Source organism: Gopherus evgoodei, chromosome 12, assembly GCF_007399415.2.
Source record: "Gopherus evgoodei ecotype Sinaloan lineage chromosome 12, rGopEvg1_v1.p, whole genome shotgun sequence".
In the NCBI taxonomy this organism is placed as follows: Eukaryota; Metazoa; Chordata; order Testudines; family Testudinidae; genus Gopherus; species Gopherus evgoodei.
Window position 1 is genome coordinate 4,774,197 of NC_044333.1, and position 24,813 is coordinate 4,799,009.

Sequence of the window (24,813 nt, forward strand, 5' to 3'; positions counted from 1 at the left end):
GGAGCTGTGGGGGACGGTGCCTGCAGGCAAGGGTAGCGCACGGACGTGGTGCCGGCCACTTCCAGGAGTGGCACGGGGCCAGGGCAGGCAGGGAGCCTGCCTTAGCCCCATTACACCACAGGACTGGCAGTCCTGCATGCCAGATTGAAAGTCCTGACAAGCCGGGACCAGCCCACAGGCTGCAGTTTGTCCTCCCCCATCCTAGGATATTAGAGAGACAAGGTAGGTGAGGTAGTTAGTATCTTTTATTGGACTAAATGTTGGTGAGAGACACAAACTTTCAAGCTGTGTAAGCTTGTCTCTCTTGCCAACAGAAGTTAGTCCAATAAAAAAAATTACCTCACCCACCTTGTGTCTCTCATACATTTCTTATCAGCCCTGAAAAGGTTAAACAACAAACTAAGCTCTAATGCATTGCTATTCAATGAGTACAGCATAGATCACATGAGCTCACTCTAATAATGTCCACAGATCTCTCCTGAAAGGCTGATCTGCACGTGACTTCACGAACAGGTTCACAGGCTCAAACCCAGCAGTTAAACGCTTAGCGATGGTCTTGAACATTCACTAACTCCTCACTGCATTTATCATCCTCAGAAAGAGGACCCACAGTCATTCAGCAAGCAGATTCCAGAATTAACGTAATAGTACAAATATTACCTCATCGCACCCACTTTGTCTCTCGAGTATCCTGGGACTGACACAGCTACAACAACACTGCATATAAACATTTCAAAGACATTTAAACAGCAGACGGCCACATTTTGTGCCTAAAGCTCATCAGACAGGAGTTTCCATGCAGTCTGTGGGTTCCAGTTCCATTTGCAATAAGTTAACTCTCAACCCCAGAAAGAAAAAGCTGTTCTGTACTAGGTAAATGACCTTCAAGGTTCTCGCCGCCTCCCCACAGACAGCCAGTGCATCTCATCTGAGGAAAGTACTTAAATATGTCATTAGTCTGAGTAATGAGCTAGGGATAACAAAAGTTTTAGAGCAGGGGTCCACAACCTTTCAAAAGTGGTGTGCCAAGTCTTCATTTATTCACTCTAATTTAAGGTTTCGTGTGCCAGTAATACATTTTAATGTTTTTTAGAAGGTCTCTCTCTACAAGTCTATATATAACAAACTAGTGTTGTATTGTAAAAAAAAAAAAGGTTTTCAAAATGTTTAAGAAGCTTCATTTAAAATTAAATTAAAATGTTGATCTTACGCCACCGACCCACTCAGCCTGCTGCTGGTCTGAGGTTCTGTTCACCTAGGCCGGCAGTGGGCTGAGTGGGGCCTGCGGCCGGGAACCCAGCTGGGAAGGGTCTGCCAGCCAGAACCCCAGACCGGCAGTGGGCTGAGCGGCTCAGCCCACTGCTGCTCAGCAGTTCCATCCGCCAGCTCCTGCCAGCTGGGATCCTGGCTGCTGGACCCGCTCAGCCCACTGCTGGTCTGGGGTCCCAGCCCTGCCCACATGCAGTGGGTACCTACCTTCTACCCAGGGTTCTGGCCCATTCTCTTCCTCTCTGCACTGAGCTGAGAATTGGAGAGCACAGGGCTGGGGGTGAAGGGTCTGGTCAGGAGCTAAAATGAAGGAGGGGGCTCAGGGTTGGGCAACCTAAACCTCCCTTGCTGCAGTTTAAGCCCTGGATGGGATTCTTCTTTCCTAAGTGCAGGACTCTGCATTTGTCCTTGCTGAACCTCATCAGATTCCTTTTGGCCCAATCCTCTATTTGTCTAGGCTCCTTTGTAACCTATCCCTACCCTCCAGCATATCTACCACTCCTCCCAGTTTAGTGTCATCTGCAAACTTGCTGAGGGTGCAGTCCACGCCATCCTCCAGATCACTGATGAAGATATTGAACAAAACCAGCCAGAGGGCCAACCATTGGGGCACTCCGCTTGATACCGGCTGCCAACTACACATGGAACCATTGACTATTACTCAGACTCAGACTCTAGGACTGGAAGGGACCTCAAGAGGTCATCGAGTCCAGTCCCCTGCCCTCATGGCAGGACCAAATACTGTCTAGACCATCCCTGATAGACATTTATCTAACCTACTCTTAAATATCTCCAGAGATGGAGATTCCACAACTTCCCTAGGCAATCTATTCCAGTGTTTAACTACCCTGACAGTTAGGAACTTTTTCCTAACATCCAACCTAAATCTCCCTTGCTGCAGTTTAAGCCCATTGCTTCTTGTTCTATCATTGGAGGCTAAGGTGAACAAGTTTTCTCCCTCCTCCTGATGACACCCTTTTAGATACCTGAAAACGGTTATCATGTCCCCTCTCAGTCTTCTCTTTTCCAAACTAAACAAACCCAATTCCTTCAGCCTTCCTTCATAGGTCATGTTCTCAAGACCTTTAATCATTCTTGTTGCTCTTCTCTGGACCCTCTCCAATTTCTCCACATCTTTCTTGAAATGCGGTGCCCAGAACTGGACACAATACTCCAGTTGAGGCCTAACCAGAGCAGAGTAAAGCGGAAGAATGACTTCTCGTGTCTTGTTTACAACACACCTGTTAATGCATCCCAGAATCACGTTTGCTTTTTTTGCAACAGTATCACACTGTTGACTCATATTAAGCTTGTGGTCTATTATGACCCCTAGATCTCTTTCTGCCATACTCCTTCCTAGACAGTCTCGTCACATTCTGCATGTGTGAAACTGATTGTTCCTTCCTAAGTGGAGCACTTTGCATTTATCTTTATTGAACTTCATCCTGTTTACCTCAGACCATTTCTCCAATTTGTCCAGATCATTTTGAATTTTGACCCTGTCCTCCAAAGCAGTTGCAATCCCTCCCAGTTTGGTATCGCCCGCAAACTTAATAAGCGTACTTTCTATGCCAACATCTATGCCAACTCCTTGGAGATTAATGTAAAACATCTATGGATATACTGTCCGGCATGATCTTTGTGTGTTTGTCCCTAATCAGTGGTAGGAATTAGAGACAGGAGTATCTGACTACTTGGATTGGGCCAAAAGGAATCTGATGAGGTTCAGCAAGGACAAATGCAGAGTCCTGCACTTAGGATGGAAGAATCCCATCCAGGGCTTAAACTGCAGCAAGGGAGGTTTAGGTTGGACATTAGGTAAAAGTTCCTAACTATCAGGGTGGTTAAGCACTGGAATAAATTGCCTAGGGAGGTTGTGGAATCTTCATCTCTGGAGATACGTAAGAGTAGGTTAGATAAATGTCGATCTGGGATGGTCTACACAGTATTTGCTCCTGCCACGAGGGCAGGGGACTGGACTTGATGACCTCTCGAGGTCCCTTCCAGTCCTAGAATCTATGAATCTATTTGCAGGAGGTTTGGGTGTGGGGGCACTTACCTGGGCAGCTCCCACATGGTGTGAGGGGTGCAGGGGCTCCCATTTGATGCTCAGGGTAGGGGTGGGGATGTGCAGGGTGCACGGGATGTGGGGGGGCTAGGGATGTGGGGGTGCAAGAGTCAAGGCAGAGGGCTTGGGGCATGTGAGGGGGGTGCAGGTGTCAGGGTAGGGGGGCTGGGTATGTGTGGGGGTGCCAATCAGGGCTGGGGTCATGGGTGGGGTGAAGGAGTCAGAGGGCTGGGTGGTACAGGGCTCAGGGCAGGGGCCTGGGGGTGTGTGTGGGGGGGTCAGGGCTCAGGGCAGAGGGCTGGGTGACTGCCCCTCCCAGAACCCCCAACCCCCCCCCACTCTGTGTTCCGACTACCCCCTCCTGGGACCCCACCCCCATCTAAGCCTTCCTGCCCCCCATACATCCCTACCCCCTACCTGTCCCGACTGCCCCAACCCTTATCCACACCCCACACCCAGACAGACCCCCTGGACTCCCATGCCTATTTAACCGCTCCCTGCCCCCTGACCTAATTCCCAGAACTCTGGACCCATACAACCCCCCCGACTCCCTGCTTGCCCCAACCCCTCTCCACACCCCTACCTCCTGATAGTCCCCATAGAACTCCTGACTCATCCAACCCCCGCAGCTCCTTGTCTCCTGACCACCTCCTCTAGAGATCCCCCCACACCCTAACTGCTCTCCCAGGACCCTCTTTGCTCCATGTCCCCTGACTGCCCTGACCCCTATCCACCCCCCAAACAGACCCCAGGACTCCCATGCCCCATCCAACCCCCCCTGCTCCCTGACTGCTCCCTCCAGAGACCCCCGCCCCTAACCATCCCCCAGTATACCACCCCCCCATCCAACCGACCCTGCTCCCTGCCCCCACCCCTTACCCAACCCTCTGGCCCCGGAGCTGACCCCCTTACCATGAGGCTCCTCACTCATCCGGAGCCCCGCTGCCACCCCCGCGCACGCAGCCCTGCTCCGCCCCGCCCCTCAGATCACTGTGCGTGCGGCAGCAGGGCTCCAGATGAGTGGGAAGCATCTTTCCCTCCCCATGGAGCCAAATGCTGCCTGCGGGAGCGCCCAACCCTAGCCCCAGCTCCCAGAGAGATGCACTCTCGGCAGCAGGGCTCTAGGGAAAGGTGGGGGAGGGGGCAGCGGCTTGCTGCGCTCGGCCGGCACTCCGGCCCGGGACCACGGACTCTGCGGCTTGCCACATCGGCAGGATTTTTAATGACACGCAGAGTCCTATCAGGCAGCCGCATGCCATTAAAAATTGGCTCGCGTGCCATCTTTGGCACGCATGCCATAGGTTGCCGAGCCTGTTTTAGAGCGACTTACTAATGTCATCTTAATCAAGTTACTGAACATTCATAAAGTCAGTTTATACATCCCTAAAACAGATAATTACTACTTACTTCACAGGGCAGTTGTGATGCTTAGTGTTTGTGAAGTTATTTTGTATCCTCAGATGAAAGGCTATGTAAGTGCAAAATATCACTAGTTACAATTTAAACACCCTGAAAAGTATTTTCACTGCGAACAATTATCTAAAAAGGTAACAAGACAGTTGCATATTTGATAAGATCCTAATAGAACAACTTTTTCAATAAAAATTTTTTTTTAAAAATTTTTCAGTTTGGATGAAAAAGTTTCCCAATGTAGCTGGAAACTGATCTTAAGTACAGTGACATAGCAGCCAGAAGGATAAAATAAAATTCAAAGAGATACAGAGAAACCTGTTCAGAAACCAGTACAGTATTCTCTAGACATACTCTAAAGAAAGAAATTTCACGGGGCCCCCTGTTAAAGGAATGAAAGCAGGTAGTATGTATTCTCTCATGTATATGAAACTGCTTTTCAGCAGAACCTACAGGGTTTTTAAAAAACTCAAGTGTCGTAGGGGAAGAAACTACAGAAGGAAATGAAAAACTAAGGCCTTGTCTGTACAAGAGGCTGTACTGCTTTAAGTATACAAGTATAGTTAAAGAGGTACCAGTACATCCCTCAGTGTGGACACAGTTATACCATTTTCAGGGGCATCTCTAGACATTTCGCAGCCCCAAGCACGGCAGCATGCTGCAGGGGGCGCTCTGCAGCTTGCCGGTCCCGTGGCTCCAGTGGACCTCCCGCAAGCGTGCCTGCGGAGGATCCACTGGTCCCGCGGCTTCCGTGGAGCCACGGGACCAGCGGACCCTCAGCGGGCATGCTGGGGCCTGGAGCCACCCCTGACCGTTATAAAGGCGTTTATATGCGATACAGCTATTCCTGTATGGGATGGGGGAATAAACTATACCAGTATAAGGCACCTTTCTACCAGCATAACTGTAGTCACACAGGGGACTTGTACCAGAATCAACTCTTTTGGTTAAAAAAAGATCATCCCTAACAGAATTAGTTATACTAGTTCAAAATCTGTATAGCTCAAACCTAAAGCCTAGTCTACACGCAAAAGTTGCACCACTTAAATTTAAATTAGATTTTAAAACTGATTTAATTAGAACAGTGCAAACCCATGAAGACAGCACTCTTATTTTGGCTTGAGGGGCTTATTTTGTTTCATCTGGCCTCCAAGGAAAGCTGGTTGTGGTATTTAGATGTGATTTCCTGTCACAGCTTGCCCTGATAGATGGCTGTCAGGTGAAGAGAAAATTGACCAATTTTTAATAAGCAAAGTTTAAGGGAAAGAATCTGGTTGCAGTGCAACTACCCCAGCAAAAGAAAGAAATTCGACTGCCTCGGCCTATTCCAGACTTAGGGTATGGCTACGCTTGCAACTTCAAAGTGCTCTCGCGGCAGCACTTTGAAGTGCGAGTGGGGTCGCAGTGCCAGCGCTGGGAGAGAGCTCTCCCAGCGCTGCAGGTACTCCACCTCCCCATGGGGTTTAGCCTACAGCGCTGGGAGCCGCACTCCCAACGCTGTGGCACTGTTTACACTGGCGCTTTGCAGCGCTGTATCTTGCAGCGCTCAGGGGGGTGTTCTTTCACTCCCCTGAGTGAGCAAGTTGCAGCGCTGTAAAGCGCCAGTGTAGCCAAGCTCTTAGGGTCAATTTTGGCAGTTCTTACTCAAAGCCACCACTGAGGTATACGGAATTCTGTCTGAATATTGACTAGAGGTTATGGCTTTTAAACACTTCATTAGGAGAAGCAGGAGTCTCCTAGAAATTCATGGAAGTACTTACATTATGCTACAATACGCATTTCTGAGCACTGAACAAGGCAGGCAGTCAGTGTGAAGCTCAGTTAACCTGAGGACAGATAACTCTCGCTATAATCACTGGAATGTGGTGGTTCAAAAGACAACTTCGTCATTGACATCCTCCAACAGAGAGGAGTCACACACACTGAAAGCCCCTATGAGTGAATGGCACAAGCTGAATTAATGTTGTGCCAAGAAGTTGGAGAACTAGAATGAATTGCATTCATCGTTTCAGTTTAAGATGGCAAGTTCATGTGGATAGTTTCTTTTGCAATTCCAGCCGTTTATTCCCTTTTCCTTCAAAATTACATTTCTTCTGCAACTGACTGGGCAAACCAGTTGCACTAAGATGCATGGAAAGGAGCATGCTATACAATTAAAACAGATAAAGACCAAGAACTAATTAAAAATTTCCAGGAAATTAACTCTACAAATTACATGCATGGGGCTTTGAAGACACCAGCTATACAAATGAATCCTCTTGCAAAGACAGCCTACACAAGTACACAGCAGGGAACCCTCGGCAAAGTCCACTGTGTGTGTTTAAGCTCTTTGTCATAGGGATTAGTGCAGACCGCTACCAAATGGTACTTTACTGGTGAACACTTTACCGACAAAACACTACATTTCAAATGTTAAGAGTCCACCTTAAACCTGAACAGGCAGGTCCACTCAACAGCTTCAGACTGGCTGTTAAGAGGAGAAACCAGACAATTCTAACCTAAAATTAGACTGCCTGGCAGTGGGAATTGCTGCAAATATGGGGTGCCTCTTCTGCCCCATGCGTCTCTCCCAACCCAGAGCCACCCTGTGGAGGAATGTGCTGTCTACAAACTGCTGTCTGGAGATCCTCTCCTCCACTTCCATCCTAGACCATCTCCAATCCAGCATCCACCCCTGCCACTCCATTGAAACTGCTCTAAGTCTAATGGCCTCTTCCTAGCCAAGGCTCAGAACCACTACTCCATCTTCATCCTCATTGACCGGGCAGCCACCTCTGACCATGCTTTTGTTATGGAATTTTGTCCTCTCTCAGTGTCTATGACTATCTTCTTCTGGTGTATATGTCTACAAAGCAGCTGGGAGTGTGCTTCCCATTGTGGGCAAACAGACACGTGCAAGCTCTGCTCAAGCTACCATGCTAAACATAGCCATGGAGGCTGCTGTGGCCCAGGCTAGCCACCTGAGTACAACCCTCTCGTCTCCCCTGGGTAGATATACAGGTGGCTAGCCTGGGCTGCTGGAGCCATGCTGCTATTTTTAACACAGTAGCTCGAGCAGAGCAAGTGCATCTGCCTACCCATGCTGGGAAGCACACTCCCAACTGCTGTGTAGCCATATCTCTGGTCCTCTGACCTCTCTAATTGCTCCTTTAATGTATCTTTCAGAGATCCTCCTCATCCCATCCAATTTCCTATGAGGGTTCCACAGGGCTCTGTCCCTGGTCCCCTTCTCTTCTCCCTCTACACCTTATCCCCAGGGGATCTCATTCACAAACACAAATTCAACCACCCTCCCTATGCATACGAGTCACAGCTCTGCTTCTACTCCAGATCCATCTCCTGTCCAAACTAAAATCTTGGCCTCTCTGACATATCCTTATGGAATTCTAGCCACCAGCTCAAGCTCAGCATGACCAAACAGAACTCCTACTCTTCCCACCACCTCTTTCCTCCATCACTGCAGACATCGCTACCAACCTGCCTGTCACTAAGGACCATAACCTGGGTGTCATCTTTGACTCAGATCTCTCTAGGTCCTCTTGCAGGTTCTTTCTGTGTGTCATTTCTAAGAGATGGCCTTTCCCCTTCAGCCACAGAGCTAAAACTCTCATCCAGGCTCTCATCTCACATCCCATTTACTGCAACATCCTTTTCTCTGGTGCTGACAAATGCAATATTGTCCTCACTCACCTCCATTCACAATGCTGCAGCAAAGATCATTTTCCTACCCCGTTGCTTTAACCATGTCATCCCTCCACTGGCTCCCCTTTCTCTAGGACAAATAAACAAATTAATTGTCTTCACTTACAAGGCTCTTCATGGCCTATCCCCAGTCTACCTATCATGAAGGCTAAGATTTTGTCATAGGTATTTTTAGTAAAAGTCACAGACAGGCATGGACAGGTCATGGGCAATTAAAAAAAAAAAATCACAGAAGCCATAACCTGTCTGTGACTTTTGCTACTGCAGCTCCAGTGGGGTTCCCCCTCTGCCCAGGGCAGCTGGGAGCTGCGGGGGGGCGGCAGGCCCTCCACCCATGGTGGCTGGGAGCTGCAGGGTGACCATATTTCCCAAAGAGAAAACAGGACACCCTCAACCACTTGCCCAAGGCACTCCCTTTCCCCCTTTGCGAGGCTGTCGCCCATGCCTGGAACTCTAAGGAGGGCTCCCTCTGGAGTCTGTCACCTGTTGCTGGAACCTTGCAGGGGGCCTGATTGCTGCTGTTGCTGAAACCCTGCCACGGCTCCGCTGGCTGCCAGCTCGAGTCCTGCAGTCCCTGGGGCTGAAGCAGAAAATGTTACAGAGGTCTCCTGAAGATACGGGTTTCATGACTTCCATGTCATAAATGTAGTCTTACCTATCGTCACTCATTCACTGTTGAGATTTCAACTCCCACCTCTGACTAGCCCCAAGTTCAAAGGAGAGAGAGGGGTCTTCAGAGCAACTCTTCTACCACAACACTGTCCTAAATTGCAACTAATGAACTGGTTTAGAGCCTGTGTACTGCATGGTAAGCTTGACCTAAATTTTTCAGCATGGCACCTGGATTTTGCAGCACGCCCACGCGGCAAATTAGAAATTCTGCATCAGTTGCAGAAGTTAAAAAAAGTTTGTATTCAATTAAACATGAAAATGAATTCCAGCAGCATGGCTATCCTTGGTCTATTAAGACATTACATTTTAATTTGACAAGGCTGCATCATTTTTTATTGTAAGTGCACTGCAGAATTTTGTACTGAATATACAACTGCCTTCTAGAAATTAAGAAGGAGAACCTGGAGGTTTTGGCATTAGGGAAAGGGCGTGCTTGGGCCTTTTTGCACCTGGGAAGTCATGGGAATCAGTTTGGGATTGTGGGATAAACACATTAGTTTGATGATTCTGCTGAAGATATCAGAAGTGAAAGAGTTAATTGTTGACTTTTCAATCATCATTAGGGTTCAGCATTAATCCTCTGATTATGACACAGAGCTTTGTTTCAGCAAGTTGGCAGATGTTACCGCATCACTTTGCACTTGCTTCATGTTTGTTAGGTTCTCTTGCAACCAAACAGGTGAGAAAAACAATTCATTGAAAGCCTGAAACAGTTCTGCAGAAAAGGGTGGGAATCTACAGGAAATTCCAGAAGCCCAGACTACATGGGGTCCCACATATAATCCAAAAAGGAACCATTACAATGCTTCAAACACCAGGCCCAGGTATGATCTGATAGTCCAGGGAGCAGGACGGCTACTAGAGCAGGGGTTGGCAACCTTTCAGAAGTGCTGTGCCGAGTCTTCATTTATTCACTCTTATTTAAGATTGTGCATGCCAGTAAAACATTTTAATGTTTTCAGAAGGTCTCTTTCTATAAGTCTATAATATATAACTAAACTATTGTTGTATGTAAAATAAATAAGGTTTTAAAAATGTTTAAGAAGCTTCATTTAAAATTAAATTAAAATGCAGAGCCCCCCAGACCAATGGCCAGGACCCAGGCAGTGTGAGTGCCGCTGAAAATCAGCTCGCATGCCATAGGTTGCCTACCTCTGTACTAGAGAAAGCTGGTAGCTCCTTCTTTTTGGCAATGTGCGACTCTGAACTTTTGCTCATTGTAATGACCATGTGGCGTAGGAAAGGTTCAGACCTCTGCAGCCCCTCAGTGCCACTCTGCTTAGCTGAAAGGAGTCACTGGAAGGCACGCATAGCACACACACTCCAAGGCCCAGCTGACTCTGCCAGTGCTGGCACATACAGATCACAGAAGCTCTGGTCTGCAGGGCAAGCCTCAGTAGCTGTTTTTCTAACTTAACCTGAATGGCAGTAAAACATATAAACGGTTGTATGTTCTAGTGGCCTCTGATACTTCTAAGATAAACATGACACTCAGAGCAAATATTAAGCTTGAGATTAGACAAAAATGTTCTCTTACTTTTGACTTCACTCTTAATTCTCAGAATGCTGGAGAAATATAGTCAAATTTTCCCCCAGTCCCCCTTCACATTTGCTGATTCTTCCTTCTCCCCCAACACCTTGCACAATGCTCCAATCAGTTTCTCCCCAGCTCTGTTCTGCCACCAGCCTATATCTTTCCCACCTTAGCAGCCTCCAGCTGCATATACATTTCCCATCCCAAGGCCTCAGAGGTGCACCCCATCCATCCATCCCTCTTTCCAGTTCAGAGTCAGAGGCTTTGGTTGAGAGACGACTGACCACTATGCTACAGATCAGTATGATCTTGTGACAGCAGGAAGAGGAGTCAAGGGTCAGGATACATTCCAGCCCAGAGTCCTTACATGTCCCAGCCCCTGCTACAGGAGATTTTCACTGATATCCCACAGTAGCTCTCCTAGAAGATGGGGGAAGGGTCCTTCGTAAGCAGTCAATTCACAGGCACTATCCACCTGGGAATGAGACAGCTTGTTAAAGTTTATTTTACCAGCACTGATAATTCTGACTTCTCTTGTATGCTTTGGATACACTTGTTTCAGTTACTGCGACAGACCTTTCCCCCTAGACTTTGAACACATTAAGATGTTCTTCTCTTGAAGGGCTTTTGGCTGTTATGCTGGGATTTAATTTTATATTGCTTTATTTCCCAATTCCTTCTCTGGGAGAAAATTGGCTATTTCTAACCTCTGATAAAGATCCTATCAAACTAAAAAACCACCACAAACAAGTAATAAAAAAGAAGCCAGCCTCATAGACAGTAATTGTCCAGGGAAATGCAGCTGTCCCCAGTTCAGATCATCTGAAATGTGGAAGCATCCATTGAAATGAGAATTGCACTTTCCAGAGATTTGTCAGGGTTTTGCCCGTTCTCATAATGGGATTGTGGGTACAGAGAGATCTTCATGGGGGTACATCAACTTATCTAGATATTTGCCTCATTTTACAACAGGCTACATAAAAAGCAAAGTCAGTACAAACTAAATTTTCATACTGTTTGTACTGCTCTATATATAATAGACTGAAATACAAGTACAATATTTATATTCCAATTGATGTATTTTATAATGATATGGTAAAAATGAGAAAGTCAGCAATTTTTCAGTACTAGTAGCTGTGACACTTGCATTTTTAGGTCTGATTTTGTGAGCAAGTAGTTTAAAGTGAGGTGAAACTTGGGGGTATGCAACACAAATCAGACTCCTGAAAGGGATACTGTTGTCTGGAAAGATTGAGAGCCACTGCCTGCCTGAACAATTCAGATAATCTGGAATTTACCTGCATTTCTTGCCTTTCCTTTTCTATGTGTGCTTCAACACTACAGACCACCATATCAACCAATTGGTTATCCTAACCCATTTGTTCCACTACCAAAAACAAACACAATTAAAAAAAAATCCTTCTCCCTTCACCTCTGATCACCTATTCTCTTCCCTTCTATTCTTCCACCTCCCTTTTCCCTCATTCATTTTTTCTGCTAAACACAGAAACATTCTAATGTCAACAATCAGCTGAAAGAACTGGGTCACCAGAACCCAAGGCCTAAAAGTGAATGCCCTCCTGTTTATTTAGAATCATTTACAATATTGTGTTACCTTGACATCTTCTAAAAAAAGAAAACTCACTAACTCAAAGATCTTACATTAAAAAGTAATACTGAAGAGTAATGAGGCAATATAATAATTGGCAGCAGCTCAGCTGCAAAGGCTCCCAAGTTTGGTGGGTGGGTGTGGGTGTCTGAGATAATACACAAGCTTTTCGTGAAGAAGCCTTACAACAGCAGAAAAGAGGTCAAACTTGACGTGCACATTCAGTGCCAACTCATTTGAAGGCAGGTATCCCGCATACAGCCAGGAGTTCCACACCAATGAGTAAGAGCTTTACAGTCATGGACTGGAAGAGCAGCCCTAAAAAATGCAAACACATCCATAGCTCAGATGTACCATTTTCCAAACAGTATCCTTGCTTCCAACCTCCTGAAGAGGAAACAGACCATGTTTTTCTGAGAATCATATGATTTTACTGCAAAGACTAATACACTGAATACAAACAATTCTTAACATGACTCACCGGGAAGTCTGTTCATGTTGACTCCTTGGGCTGAGAGTCCTATTCCCATGTACCTTCAAACAAACAAAATTCTGTTAGTTAAACATAGAATGGTCAAGTCGCATGATAGTCTCCCCTCCAGAAATACAGGAAAACATTATAAATTAGACCGCAGTGTTTCACTGGAGACTTCCCTTAGCATTTTGATTAGTTTCTGGAATCAAAGAGAAAAATGCCATAATCAGCCATGGGAACGGATGCCTCTCTGCTCTCCAACTACAGTTGCATTCTTGCAGCTCCTAATTGGTACGAAAACTAGAACCTCAGTAATCACAGCAGCAAGCCCCTTGGTTTTCATGCATCAAGATAAGGTGACAACTTACAAGCAGCTGACAAGAGCACTAACAAGGGTTAGTATCAGCTCATTTTAAGCAACTCAACACATTGGCTACTGATCTTTACCCAATGTAAATCCAGATCACAGTCAAAAGGGATTCCTGCAAGAGGCTCCACTTCTGGTGCTGTCTGCTCCACACCCCCACAATGAGGAGCAGAGCTAACAGTGTCCTCCTAAAGTCTTAGGTCTGGTCTATATTAGAAAAGTTGCACCACTGTATCTAGTTATACCAGTGCAAACTACTAATGCAGAGTATCAGAGGGGTAGCCGTGCCATGTCTACATCTAAAATTTTGCAGCGCTGGTTGTTACAGCTGTATTAGTACAGCTGTATAGGGCCAGCGCTGCAGAGTGGCCACACTTACAGCAACCAGCGCTGCAAGTGGTGTTAGATGTGGCCACACTGCAGCGCTGTTGGGCGGCTTCAAAGGGGGTTCGGGGAACGCGAGAGCAAACCGGGAAAGGAGACCAGCTTCGCCGCGGTTTGCTCTCGCGTTCCCCGAACCACCCTGCAAACCGCAGGGAAGGAGACCTGCTTGCTCGGGGGTTCGGGGAACGCGAGAGCAAACCGGGGAAGGAGACCAGCTTCGCCGCGGTTTGCTCTCGCGTTCCCCGAACCACCCTGCAAACCGCAGGGAAGGAGACCTGCTTGCTCGGGGGTTCGGGGAACGCGAGAGCAAACCGGGAAAGGAGACCAGCTTGATTACCAGAGGCTTCCTCAGGTATGCTGGGATACCTGCTTATTCCACGGAGGTCAAGAATAGCGCTGGTAAGTGTCTATACTTGATTACCAGCGCTGGATCACCAGCGCTGGATCCTCTACACCCGAGACAAAACGGGAGTATGGCCAGCGCTGCAAACAGGGAGTTGCAGCGCTGGTGGTGCCCTGCAGATGTGTACGCCTCCTAAGTTGCAACGCTGTAACTCCCTCACCAGCGCTGCAACTTTCTGATGTAGACAAGCCCTAAGAGTCCTGTGGCACCTTAAAGACTACCAGATGTATTGGAGCATGAGCTTTTGGGGTGAATACCCACTTTGTCAGACGCATGTAAAGTGGGTATTCACCCATGAAAGTTCATGCTCCAATACATCTGTTAGTTTTTAAGGTGCTACAGGACTCTTTGTTGCTTTTTATTAATGTAGACTAACTCTACTAAGTCTAATGTAGACTTTATTAATGTAGTAAACCTTGCTTACTTTGGAAACTTACCAAGTTAAGCTAAACTGATTTAAGGGAAGTTTTACTCAGTTTAAATAAGTGCACCTTGAAGGTATGCACCAATTCAATTAAATCAATTTTAAATCTGATTGCACTAGTACAAGTTTCCTAATATAGACATGATGTCAGCTATTCTACTCCATGTAGGCTGGAGGGACCAAATATCACTTGAGAGCAGTGTAATCACATACATAAGGCTGGTAACGGAGTGCTTATCACTTAAGTCTTTCCAGCTTTATCTAGCATGTACCACTTAATAGACTGCCTTGAACAAGAGTAGTTAGTTACATCTTCACCACAGAACTGCAATTTGAAGAGGATGGAAGAAATAAACTGCTAAATCTAAATCAGAATCTCAGAGTACAAGTGTGATTAATCAGTTGTAGCTAAGACAACTAAACATCCAACTCCAAATCTCTCTCTCAATTTAGATTTTATGCTATTAGCCAAGATGGTCAGGGATGCAAGCCCATGTTCTGGGTGCCGCTAAGCCACAAACTGCCAGATGCTGGGACTGGACAACAGGAGATGGATCACTTGATAATTACCCTGTTCTGTTCATTCCCTCTGAAGCGTCTTGCATTGGCCACTGTCGGTAGACAGGATACTGAGCTAGATGGACCAATGGGCTGACCCAGTATGGCTATTCGTATGCTCTTATGAATTGAAACAGTAGCACTGTGTAAAGCCCGTCAGAGCACTGAAGACACTCAGATGTATATTACTGTATTGGTTCTATCACAGTGGCTAGCTAAGACTGCAGCAGAGCTATCTGATACTTCAACCTGGAAAAGACTGAGGTGGGAACTCCTTCATGCATCCTGAGTTTTATCTGAGGGATTTCTAAACTGCAATTATTTTGTTCGTTCATCTCTCACCATGAGCTGAATGTGGAAGTGCAATGTCTGGGCAACGACTCTTTTTGAAAATATATGGAACTCCTCTCAATTTGACCATCACTTTGTTTTTGACATCTAGAGTTAGGTGATAGCTGCAATCGGCTACTGGAGACTACCTGTGAAAAGCCATTAATTGCAGCTATGGCTGCATTCTGCAATACTGAGGTGGAAAATATTCATTAAGTAATCTTTCTAATCTGTTCCCCTGCAACTGCAGAGTTGTTCCCCAGTCCAGCGTGGTAACTCGAGAGGTCAGTGGTCATTTTAACTTACAGAGTTGAATGACTGTATAGCATCTAGAGTCCTAGATAGGCACAAACATGACTAAACACTTTCTACTATTTTATCACACAGCCGCATGGCCACTGGAAGGCTGTCTGCAACAACTGGAAAAGCCTGCATGCCAAAAACTGCACTGGCTGCATATTATGCTACAACTATGCTTCAAGATGTTACTTTTAGTGAGGTCTCAGTCTAGGCCTACCATACCTAAAGGACCATCTGCTACCCTCCTTCCCACTAGAGTATGAGAAATCAGGAGGAGCTAATACCTAACTGACCTAAAGTAGGTCTTGAGGACTTCAGGCTTTGGAATGTCTTCCATCAACATATCCATGTATCCCAAAGTGCATGAGAGGCATCTTTCCACATGAGTATGGAAGAGTTGTTTCCATTTTTAAAGTCACTCATTTATGATGGTGTTTACTAGAAGTAGAATGTATGTGTATTAAGAAGCCCAAATGGACTCAGTTTTTTCAGTTAGACTCCCAGACCTTCCAGTTGGAGAACCTCAAAAATTTAAGATCGTTTTTGAAGAACTCAGTGTTGCCCCAGATATACAAGCTCCCTAACATGTCCATGGCAAGCAGTTATGTTCTTTTCCCAGATCTACATGCACACTTATGTCCATGATTACATCATCCATGAAACTGTTGCAAATACACATTTTGCCCAACACTTTTTTATAAGTTAAAACTCCTTGCCATGGAAGCTAGCTTTTTTTTAAAAAAACCCAACAGAGTCATGCATCCGACGAAGTGGGTATTCATCCACGAAAGCTCATGCTCCAATATGTCTGTTAGTCTATAAGGTGCCACAGGATTCTTTGCTGCTTTTACAGATCCAGACTAACACGGCTACCCCTCTGATACTTGACAACAGAGCATACGATTCCATGTAGACAACAGTTGTGCATACACATTTTTACATATGAAATTGCATGTGGGTTTCTAAGAGTCTGATTCCATGTTTTAGATTTACTCTCCCCTCCTATCCTCTTGCACATTAGAAGGTGCCTAGAATAGTCCTTCATTGTACTGAGATATTTCAGCCCCAGCACATGAGCTATATTTGTTCACTCTCTCCTTCCCTGAAATTTAAGTTTTAAAAAGCCAACAAAAAAGAAGCCCTGTAGGTTTCCACTTCAATAGAAACACTGGGGTCTTGTATATAAGAGAAGTTAAGCTGAATTAACTAGAGGTCTGAATTCAAAGTGCATTTGTTAAACACACATTAAACCCCTGTGTGGACACTTTCATTGAGAAGTGAAGTGGCTTTAGTTTGCTTTAGCTTAATTCAATTCCAAAATGAAGTACGCTTTTAAATCCACACTTAGGGTATGTTTTCACTAGCAACATTAAAGTGCTGCCATGGCAGTGGTTTAACATGGTTGTGCAGTCACGGCACCAAGAGGGGAGTAGCTACCAGTGCAAGGAGCCCGGCTCCCAGCGTTGGTGCACTGTCTACACTGACATTTTACAGTGCTGAAACTTGCAGCACTCCGAGGGCTTTTTTTTCCTCACACCCCTGAGCAAGAAAGTTGCAGCCCTGTAAAGTGGCAAGGCCTTAGTTGATTCAACTTAACTTCCTATATAGACAAGCCCTGGGAAAGTGTCAATGTTTAATAAATGAAAGTGACTACTAGGAAGTTACAGCAAAGCAATGAAACATACCAACTTAAAGGTGAGAGTCAAAAGGTCAGAGAAAAATAAAAATCAGATCCCTTTACAGAAATAAAACTGCTCAAAAGCAAAGGTTGCCTACAGGCTCCTGGGAAGTTGCTAGCGTGGCCACAGAATAGAGGTACTCAGCCCCCTCTAAGAACTTCAGGTAAAGGAAACAAGATGCTGCCCACCCCACCTTTTGCTCGTCCCCATCTCCAGGGCCACTGACTTCAGGTGCTTCCAAATTTAACAGATGTGCTACAGAGTAGCGGCACTGCAACTCAGAGAAATTTTACCATGCTTAGCTTAAACAGCAGTTGATCACTAAAGGTATTAAGGAAATAACCACCTGTGTTACGTAAATAAATGTCAGGCAGTTCATTCTGCAGGGAAAGTTGAGGGTTCAGACCTAGTTACATGCAGAGAGGTTTGAACCTTCAAGGAAACTGATTAGTTTAGCACTGATGACATGGTCAGTGCCGCACAATATGTGAATGAAAGAGCCCCAGCCCTAAAGAACTTCCAGTCTCGACTTCTTCTGGCAGGGTATCGGCACATTTTTATCACACTGTCAGAAAGTTGACGACCATTTCTAGAGAGTGAACCTGCACACACTAACCAAGAGATTGAGCTTGTGGTAGAAGCAGCTAATGGCCAGTTCTTTTACTCCAAGTGCACAGCTGCACTGGCAGTCTCGGCCTGGCTGCTCAGAGTAGTTGGCAGGCTTCCCAATAGGTTAACACACTTTTCCCCCCAAGAAAAACAGAGCAGTACAAATACGCTTCCCTTCTAATAAAATGTCAGTGATTTCCAGAATTAGGCCTCTGTCCTTTATGGCTCTCCAAAATGAAGGAGTGCTGACAGCCTCTACCCTGGTCTGGACTCCATAGTAAAAGTTGTTTAAGCTGCATCTCAGGGCTTGTCTACATCAGAAAGTTGCAGCGCTGGCGAGGGAGTTACAGCGCTGCAACTTTGAAGGTGTACACATCTGCAGGGCATCACCAGCGCTGCAACTCCCTGTTTGCAGTGCTGGCCGTACTCCCGTTTTGTCTCGGGTGTAGAGGATCCAGCGCTGGTAATGCAATGTAGACACTTACCAGCGCTTTTCTTGACCTCCGTGGAATAAGCAGGTATCCCAGCATACCTGAGGATACCTCTCTGGTAATCAAGGAAACTCCTCTGCCCTGTGCTCACCTGACCCCTCCTTTAAATGCCCCGGGAAATTTCAAAAATCACCTTCCTGTTTGCTCAGTCAGGCGTGGAGTGCAATTAATCAATCATTCAGCAACCATGCCTCCACGCAACAAACGAGCCCCAGCATGGACCAATGCAGAGCTGCAGGATCTAATTAGTGTGTGGGGAGATGAGGTTGTTCAAACACAGCTGCGCTCCAGAAGGAGAAACTACGATACCTATGGTCAGATATCGCAGTCCATGATGAGAAGGGGCCATGAACGGGACGCCTTGCAATGCAGAGTAAAAATTAAGGAGATGAGGAGTGCATACTGCAAAGCCCGTGAGGGAAACCGACGCTCAGGAGCAGCCCCCCAACCTGCAGGTTTTACAAGGAGCTGGATGCCATTCTTGGGTGTGACCCCACCGTGAATCCTAGGAGCACGATGGAGAGTTCAGAGCAGGGAGAAGTGGGGGATGGTGTAGAGGATGAATACAGTGATGCTACTGGCGTGGAGGGGGACACCCCGGAGTCTCTGGACACAGGCAGACAGGAGCTCTTCTCCAGCCCTGAGGAGACTAGCCAGTCGCAGCAGCTGGAAGCGGACGTTGATGAGGAAGCTGAGGATCGTGCTCGTGGTAAGTAGATTGCAATGCTTTGTGATAGCAGGATTTTCGTTATGGCTGACTGCATGCAATGCCTAAACGTGGAATAGCCCATTGATGTGATCTATGACATCTGTGTAATCTGCCTGAGTAATCTCTTGAAAAGTTGCAGCTAGATCTTGGGCAATGTGCTTTAGCAAGTTTATAGGGAGAGCCACCGTGGTCCCTGTCCCGGTCAGGCTAACTCGTCCGATCCACTGTGCAGCGAGGGGTGGGGGGACCATGGCAGCACACAGGCAAGCTGCATAGGGGCCAGGGCGGTATCCGCATTCCTGTAGAAGACCCTCCCTCTCTTCCTTGGTAACACGCAGCAGTGATATGTCTGGCATTATGAAAGCCTGTGGATAGTTTAGGGATAATTGAGGGCAGGGAGCTAGAATCACGGCTCCCCAGCGCAAGGCGCTCTGTTTCCTCTGCCCCAATCCACACACCCCCCCGCCCTTCCCAGCACGTAGGCATCCAGGCGGGGTGCTTTTTCCTCACCGATCCCCCCTTCCAAGCGTGAAACGTGCCCTGCGGTGTGCTCTGTCCGTCCCCCACCCCCCCTTCCAAGCGGGAACCGTGTCCTGCGGGGTGCTTTTTCCTCACCGATCCCCCCTTCCAAGCGTGAAACGTGCCCTGCGGTGTGCTCTGTCCGTCCCCCACCCCCCCTTCCAAGCGGGAACCGTGTCCTGCGGGGTGCTTTTTCCTCACCGATCCCCCCTTCCAAGCGTGAAACGTGCCCTGCGGTGTGCTCTGTCCGTCCCCCACCCCCCCTTCCAAGCGGGAACCCTGTCCTGCGGGGTGCTTTTTCCTCACCCGGCCCCCTTTCCAAGCAGGAACCAAGGCATCCCACTAACATGGGAGAATTTTAAGCAAAAGTACTCACCCCATTGCTAGACATGTCTTAGCTTTCTTGAACTCTGCAGTGTTATGTGAGGTATGTGAGAGGGATGCTACCTACAGTTTCAAATGTCCTTCAAAAGTTGATAATAAACAATGATGCCCCTGTGTATTACATGTCTCTATCTCTATTTTTTCTAGGCAACTCGAGTAATGCAGCTGTATCACCGGCCTCACGTAGATTGCAGAATTTGAGGCGCAATCCTAGGAAATCAAAAGAGGAACTGATCAAGACCGTTCTGAACCACTACAACAGGGAAAGTAGGAAGACTGAGGAATGGAGAAAAACTGTACATGAATGGAGGCTGACTGAAAGCAGGAGACAGGAATTGTCTGCCAAAAGAATAGTGAGGCAGATGATGAGACTCCTGTCTCGCCAAACCAAGTCTTTTGAGTCTCTTGTAGCCATGCAGGCAAATATATACCGTGATAGCCCACAGGCTTCCCAAAGCACTGTTCCTTGTCCCCCTGTGTATCCTCAAAATAGCTTTATGCAGCACCCAGTTCCTTATTATCATCAGCTGCCACCAACACCTATAACATCACCTAGTGACCAAGATATGTATAATTCTTACCCAGTGCACTCCACCCCCATCATTCTGCAGCAAAGTAATGGTGAGTTGCATCAGACGGTTACAAATGAGTAAAATAGGAAATAGTATAACCTCTGAATGTACTGTGACCCACCCATACCCCCTTACCTGTTTTTTTACTGTATGACAAATAAAAGGTTTTGGTTTGTATTTCTTTCCATATGTTTTATTGGTGATAGAAATGGTAAATTATACACAGCAAGGTAAAGCAAAGCACAACACATGCACCAAACATTACTGCTGGCTCTCAGCATCAAATTGCTCCCTTATAGCATCCCTAATCCTTGAAGCCCTTTCCTGGGCCTCCCTATTAACCCTGCTCTCTGGCTGAGCAAACTCATTCTCCAAACGTCTAACCTCGGAGGTCCATTCCTCACTGAACCTTTCACCCTTCCCTTCACAAATATTATGGAGGGTGCAGCATGCGGATATAACAGCGGTAATGCTGCTTTCCATCAAATCTAGCTTCCCGAACAGACTGCGCCAGCGAGCTTTCAAACGGCCAAAAGCATGCTCCACAGTCATTCTACAGCGGCTCAACCTGTAGTTGAACCGTTCCTTGCTCCTGTCAAGTTTCCCTGTATATGGTTTCATGAGCCATGGCATTAATGGGTAAGCGGGGTCTCCCAGAATCACGATGGGCATTTCCACGTCCCCTACTGTTATCTTGTGATCTGGGAAAAAGGTCCCGGCCCTAAGCCTCCTGAACAGGGCACTGTTCCTAAATATGCGTGCATCGTGCACCTTTCCAGGCCATCCAGAGTAAATGTCAGTGAAATGCCCACGGTGATCCACAAGCGCTTGCAGAACCACGGAGAAGTACCCCTTGCGATTAATATACTCCGATGCCAGGTGGGGTGGAGATATAATAGGAATATGCGTCCCATCTACTGCCCCTCCACAGTTAGGGAACCCCATTTCTGCAAAGCCATCTAAAATGTCCTGCACGTTCCCAAGAGTCACGATTCTTCTTGTCAGTGTTCGATTAATGGCCCTGCAAACTTGCATCAGCACCATTCCAACGGTGGACTTTCCCACTCCGAACTGGTTCGCCACCGATCGGAAACAGTCTGGAGTTGCCAGCTTCCAGATTGCAATAGCCACTCGCTTCTCCACGGAAAGGGCATCTCTAAATCTCATGTTCATGCGCCGCAGGTTGGGGGCGAGATCATCACAAAGTGCCATGAAAGTGGCTTTCCTCATACGAAAGTTCTGCAGCCACTACTCGTCATCCCATGATTGCAGGATGATGTGATCCCACCACTCAGTGCTGGTTTCCCGAGCCCAAACGTGCCGGTCCACGGAGCAGAGCACATCTGTTATTGCCACTAGCATTGTACTGTCTGCATATTGATGCGATTCAGTACCATCGTCCGACTCCTCAATGTCAGTCACACGCACATTTAGCAGCTTAAGGAATAGATCCACAGCCAGGCGAGATGTGCTGGCAATAGTCATTAGTAAGGTATTCAGTACCTGAGGATCCATTCTTGAAAGATAATGCAGAAAAAGCGCTGTAGAGTCACAATGCTGCCACAGTGCTCCGCATGTGTACCAAAGCAACGCTGGCCGTTGGAACAGGAACAGGAAGCAGAAGGACAATCACACTTCCTTCCCCTTCCCACAAGCCCCAGCGCCGCTGTGGGACGAGGTGCCCTGTGGGATAGCCGCCCATAATGCATCACTCCCAACAGCGCTGCAGTGTGGCCACATCTAACAGCACTTGCAGCGCTGCTAGCTGTAAGTGTGGACACTCTGCAGCGCTGGCCCTATACAGCTGTACTAATACAGCTATAACAACCAGCGCTGCAAAGTTTTAGATGTAGACATGGCCTCAGTGAGCCCTGTGAACTCCAGTTAATTCCAGCTCTAAGCTGGGGCCCAGAAAAGAACAGTTACTTGCCCTACAGTTAGGGCTTGTCTACACTTGAAATGCAACAGCAGCACAGCTGCACCACCATACACTTTCAGTGTAGACCCTACCCATACTGACATGAGGGGTCCTTTTGGTATAGATAATCCACCTCCCTAAGATCTGGTAGCTATATTGATGGAGGAATTCTTCTGTTGACCTAGCACTGTCTACACTGGGGATAGGTGGATTTAACTACATGCCAAGGGGCGGGGCTTTTTCACAACCTTGAGCGATGTGGCTGAGTTGACCTAACATTTTAGCGTAGACCTGGCATCACTGTGGTTCTCTGAGGTGTTGTCAGTGTGGATCCCACTGTAGATCCACATATGCCTCATGTATGAGAGATTGGACTTTTTAATAGATGTGTCTGTCAGGGCAGCACAAGCCTGTGCCCCCTCATGCTCCCATGTGAGGGCATCAAGAGCAGAGCAGCTGCAATTCAAAGCCCCAAGTAGCTGGGGACTCTGAAAAGCAGGGATGGAGGGCAGGTTGTAGGATCCACAGTCACTACATCTTGAACCACAGTTACCATAGGGTGAGTAATCAGCCTCTCTTCTTTGAGTACACATCAGTGTGGACTCTGCTGCAGAGGACTGGCAAGCAGTATCCCTGGATGGTGGGAATGAGGAGTTTCAGCTACATGAGCTGAACAGTCAGTGTAGTACTGCTCTCCTCAACTTGACATCTGGCTTTGCAGCTAAATCCAGGCATGTGTTTGACAAAGGTCAGGGGGACACTCCAGGTTGCCACCTTACAGATCTGATACTGGCATGCTCCTGAAGCAGGTGGAAAATGTTGCTTGCTTTCTAGGAGAGTGAGCAGGGACGTTGGTGAGACTGTCCACCAGCCAGCTGGTAACTGTGAGACACACACGTATCTATTTCCATATCCTTTGTGATGAGAGAACCTTTAGGCGCACGGCTGTGGTGAGAAATAGATAGGGCAACAGTCTAAATGGTTTGATCCCGAAGTCCTGGATACACCCAGCGGGTGCAGTATTTCTCTCCGTGCTGAATGTGGCCTCAGGAGGCAGACAGGCAGATCGATTGGATGGTTCAGAGGAAGTTCTGAAGCTACCTCAGGAATGAGCTTTGGTTGCACCACCTTGTCCCTACGGAATATTGTATGGGGAGTTTGGCCGCAAGTGCCTGAAGCTCACGCTCTGTTGGCTGAAGTGATAGCCACTAGGAAGGCCAAACTGCAGAGTGAGGTGGTGTAACAAGCAGACTGACAGAGGTTTCAATGGAGACTTCTCGAGCCTCAGGACTGTATTGAGCTCTCAGGCAGAAGCTGATTCTCTGAATGGTGAATAACCCGTAATAACCCTTTGAGAAACTCTCTTACCATGGGGTAAGGAGAGTCTGAGCATAACAGTACAGGTGGATGGCAAGCTGGTATCACTGTGAGATGGGCCTTAAAACAGAGCTGAACAAGAGGCTGGTCTGCTTTAAGTGTACTAAGTAGCTGAGGATCTTCAAAGTGGGTCCATCCATGTTGGGCTGTCCATAACGAACCTCTTTCATTTGAGAAGCGACACAGACTGAGGTGCCATCATCAAGGCAGCTGAAACAGGTACTGGGGTGGTCAATAGCGAGGTCTTGTGCACCAGGGACTTCACTAACAGTAAGGTGGTCAGTGCCAATGCTGTCTGTGCCAACTCTGTGGGCATGCTCTTCACCTTCTCTCCACTGCCTGATCCTGGACTGATGTGTACTCAAAGGAGAGAGGGCAGATGTTGGTTTATATGTGACCTCACACTGGTTAGACACCAGAGGTGACGGTTACAAGTGACACACAGATTGCCCAAGCAGAGTTAGCTTGAGCCAAGTGTTCCTGGACCTGCAGGTCCTGGAGGGAAAGAACGTGTACTGGGATATGGCTCTCCCTTAGTGAGAGAGGCATTAGCCATGTCTATCCTTGCTGATAAGCCTGTCACAGGACAGGAAGGGTTTAAACTCTGGGGTATAGATTCTGCCATGAGGGGTGGAGGTTGGCATAAAGTGTACAGAGGGAAGTAAACTGATTTTTCTTTTCAGGAACGCCCTTTAGACTGAAGTGTAAAGATAAGATTTCTTCGCTATGCTAGTTGAAAAGGCTCAATTTAGGGTCCCTGAAAAGAGACACAGATCGGACTCTTGCTGGGCTCTGTCTCAGACAGTACGAGGGAACTGATGGATGGCCATGGCCACAACCACATCCTCTCTAGAGAGCATTAGACAGCACGGGGTGCATGCCCCCGACACACGCTGTTATTCAAATAAAATCCCATCTTCCATGCATGCACATCTACAATGGGGCCCACACTGACATACTCGAAGCACTTTACAAACCCCTGGGGTGAGAGAAAGGGCAATAAGATTTTATTAAGTTTCCACTGTTCACAACTCATGGGCCTCCCCTGGC

The 24,813-nt window shown here is 47.2% G+C and overlaps 1 protein-coding gene across 3 annotated transcripts in view; it reads right to left on the minus strand.

Moving 5' to 3' along the window:
• RANBP10 (RAN binding protein 10) overlaps positions 1 to 24,813 on the minus strand; it is a 164,328-nt gene that overhangs the window by 118,038 nt on the left and 21,477 nt on the right. For all 3 annotated transcript variants that reach the window (XM_030581478.1, XM_030581477.1, XM_030581476.1), the window contains exon 3: positions 12,746 to 12,798. In XM_030581478.1, the coding sequence (XP_030437338.1) occupies positions 12,746 to 12,798 (53 nt within the window). The remainder of the gene's footprint in view (positions 1 to 12,745; positions 12,799 to 24,813) is intronic.